The sequence below is a fragment of the Cryptomeria japonica genome, chromosome 8 (genome assembly GCF_030272615.1).
Source record: "Cryptomeria japonica chromosome 8, Sugi_1.0, whole genome shotgun sequence".
Classification (NCBI taxonomy): domain Eukaryota; kingdom Viridiplantae; phylum Streptophyta; class Pinopsida; order Cupressales; family Cupressaceae; genus Cryptomeria; species Cryptomeria japonica.
The window spans coordinates 472,343,843-472,347,140 of record NC_081412.1 but is presented as its reverse complement, the minus strand read 5'-3'; the positions used below and the strand labels follow the sequence as shown (position 1 = coordinate 472,347,140).

At 34.9% G+C, this 3,298-nt stretch overlaps 1 protein-coding gene across 1 annotated transcript; it reads left to right on the top strand.

The window, feature by feature from the left end:
• The first annotated feature begins 1,533 nt into the window (after positions 1–1,533).
• LOC131079531 (uncharacterized) lies at positions 1,534–2,016 on the top strand. The gene has a single exon (XM_058017504.2). The coding sequence runs from the start codon at positions 1,534–1,536 to the stop codon at positions 2,014–2,016; it is 483 nt and encodes a 160-aa protein (XP_057873487.2).
• Positions 2,017–3,298: the final 1,282 nt, after the last annotated feature.

Below are 3,298 nucleotides of genomic sequence, written 5' to 3'. Positions count from 1 at the left end.
CAAAATATCATTCTATAAGGTGACTCCAAACTAATTGTGAACTATTTGAACGGAAAGATAAACAACCCCTAGAAAATTAAAAATGTTGTGGAAGAAAGTAAAGTTTGATGGGCCTATTTCACAAAGTTAAGGTCCAACATATTTTTAGGGAAGGGACCAATGCGGTGGATGAAGCTACTAATCAATGATTAAATAATAAAGAATGTTTTTTTTTTCAATTAAGTGTAGAGTCCTATCGAGCTAAAAAATATCTTGTAAAAAGGAAAGGACTAAGTCATACTTGAATGACTTCATCTCCTACATGGGTAGTTAAGAGTTTTATGTGGTTGCATTTTCCTTTCTTTTGTCATTTTGAAAATGTTTGTCAACCTTTTCTGAATTCAAATTAGGGGGATGAGTTGGATGATAACCAAGATGCTTATTTGGTGGTTATTGTGGGGGTCATGTTGGATGTCTACTAGGATATGTGATGTCACAAAAGATATTAATTCCTTTTTTGGCATTAGTAGTTCGGAGCCTTTTTTTCCACCACTTGACCTTAATTACTAAGGATGGGGAAATTATTTGATGGAAAGGTGATGATTGTATTTGTCATATTTGCAATATTTTCCATGATACGAGTTGTCCTTTCACTTGTGGGGATAATGATGAAGATCATTTTAAAGATAGTCTTTTTGGTAAGTGTTTTTCATCTAGTGGGGTTAGAATTACGAGCGGTAGCTTTCTCTATGTCTCTTTCAGACATCTTGCCATTCTATTGTGATTTAGTTTCTCGAAATAGGGGCCCTTTGAAGAGGATAGAGCCAAAAAGTTGTAAGGAGATTAAAAAAATGAAGAGGTACAAGACCTTTTCCACAGAGTAGGGATGATGCACTTTTTCTTAGCCATGAAGGGCTATAATAGAGCTCTTTCATCGAGGTTTTGCAACTCATGGTAGAATGGTGAAATCTCAATTGTATGCATCTCCTTGTTGTCTTTCCAGAGCTTATTGTGGAGGTGAGGTGACTTGGTTGATGAAGGAGGGCAAGCAAGTTGAGAAAAGAAGCTTTGGTGATTACAAGCACTACATGAAGAAATTTTTTGAGAAGGGAGAGAAATCGATGGTGGTGCAAAATGGGTATGGTTGTTTTGTCCTCCCTAAACCTTATGCTATTATGAGTTATTTTTTTATGAAGTAATTTACCTTAGAAGGCCGCTACACTACTATACATGACTACCATTTTCCTATCCCAAACCATATTAGGCATGGCGATAGTTATCAATTTGCCTTATTTTCTCTTTACTTCTCTTTCTGCTAGTATTTCTAATGGTGCTAACCCGCCACTCCACCAAGGGCTTATCTATATTATGTACAAGTATGCATTTGATCATTCCCCTCATCGTAGCTGTTTGCTTACCCTCCCTAGGAATTCTAGGCAAAAAAATGAGGCCCAATGCTCTTCTATCAAAATCAAGTTTATTGAAACTAAACCCCTACCTTCAAATGAGAATACCCCTATTACAAAATTTAAAGGCAAAAAACCACATGTCGATATGGAACTTGAATCCCTAGAAGTGGCCCTACTCAAAACCAACCTTGATAAAAGAAAGTCAGAAACCCTTAAAAATAACCCTGCTAAGGCTCGAAAGTTAGAAAAGGATTCTAGCAAGAAAAACATCACACTTAACCTTGATTTACATGATTCCGAGGAGGAAGAGGATGACCCCCATGAAAAGGAGGAGGGTAGCTCTAGTGAACAAAGATTGACTTGCCTCCTTGCTAAAAACAAGAGAGTCAAAATTGAAACCAAGCATGCCTCCCCTGAACCGGCTGAGTTCCCCTCAGAAGATGATGATGACTCCTATAGTAAGGATACAGAAGATGAGGAATTTCAAGTGGAAGAGGTGGAACATGAGGAGGATTGTAAGGAGGATTTGGACGGATTAAGAGATTCTCTGGAGGACAAAGAGGACTCAGAACAAAATTACCTACCTCGAAATTCTCTTGAGGATGTGGAAATGGTGCCTTGCTCTTAGGACATTCCTACTGATAAGGAGAATTATAGTGCCAAAAAATAGCAAAAGCAGATACTTGATCTGGAGGTTAAATTCATGAACCTGGAAGTGAAGGTGGAGGAATATAGGAAGGGATATCAGCTAATGGGAAAGACCCTAAGTTCCTAGTGTGCTATTACTAATGGTATTATGTGGAAAGCGGGCATGGGGTTTGTCTTGGGACAAAGCAGGATATAGAAAAAAGTTTAAAAAGTTGGGGAAGGATGGCAACTTGCGGGAGGAGTAGAAGGAGAACACAATTTACCCTAAGATCTAGGATGAATAGGTGCAGTGGCTGGAGCAACAGGACTTGTGACTAGGATGCAGTTGGATTGGTGTCCTTTTCAGTCCGTGTTTATCTTGGAAGCGATCTATGTTAGTTTTTCTATAAGATTTTATATGAATAGGCATGTGTGTCGTATATTAGGGGTTTCTATTAGAATTAAGTTTTTTGATATAATCATGGACTCTTTATACTTATTTGCTAGTACCTATCTTATGGATAGATGGTGGTTGGAGATAATTAAATTATGTTTAGTTATGTTGGTATGCTTGTTTTTTATTACTTTTGAGAAATAATTGAATTATGTTTAGTTATGTTGGTATGCTTGTTTTTTATTACTTTTGAGAGTTATTTTTAAAACTTTCTGGATGTCTAAAGTTAGTGGTTGTGTTGTTTCTCTCTAATTTTGTTGTTTTGTGGGGGTTTAGGGCCCCCTCCCTGCTAAAGTAATAAAAAACATTATAGTGAATATATATATATATATTTTTCTTAGGAATACAATCCTAATTTAATTATAAAATCTATAAATTATAATTATAATAATTAAATTAAGCTTAAAATTAATTAATAATTATTAGTTTAAGATTATATATCATTTTAATTATATTTATGTAATATAATTAATTATAAATGATCTTAATAAAATAACTATTGATAATTATAAAATTAAAAAATATAAATAATAAAGTGCAAATATGTGCTTTTCGATCCAAAAATTATAAAAGAGAATCAATTTAATGGATCACAAATGGTAGAGTGGGAGCGAGGAGTAGCACTGGAAACCTAAGCTTCTAAAAAAAAAAAAAAAATGGATTAAGGGCAGGAAGGGTAGATAAAGATAGTTAGGAGTTGCAGCCAATCAATGTTATAGATGAAATAGACTTGGATTTTATATATTTAGAAGATTTAGCCATTATCTATTGATTCATTGGACCCAGAGGATAGGGAGAAGATAAAAAAATGGATTAAGGAAACATGAAG

Excerpts from the sequence above, each read along its gene's own strand:
- LOC131079531 (XM_058017504.2), top strand. The coding sequence starts at position 1,534 with ATGGAACTTGAATCCCTAGAAGTGGCCCTACTCAAAACCAACCTTGAT.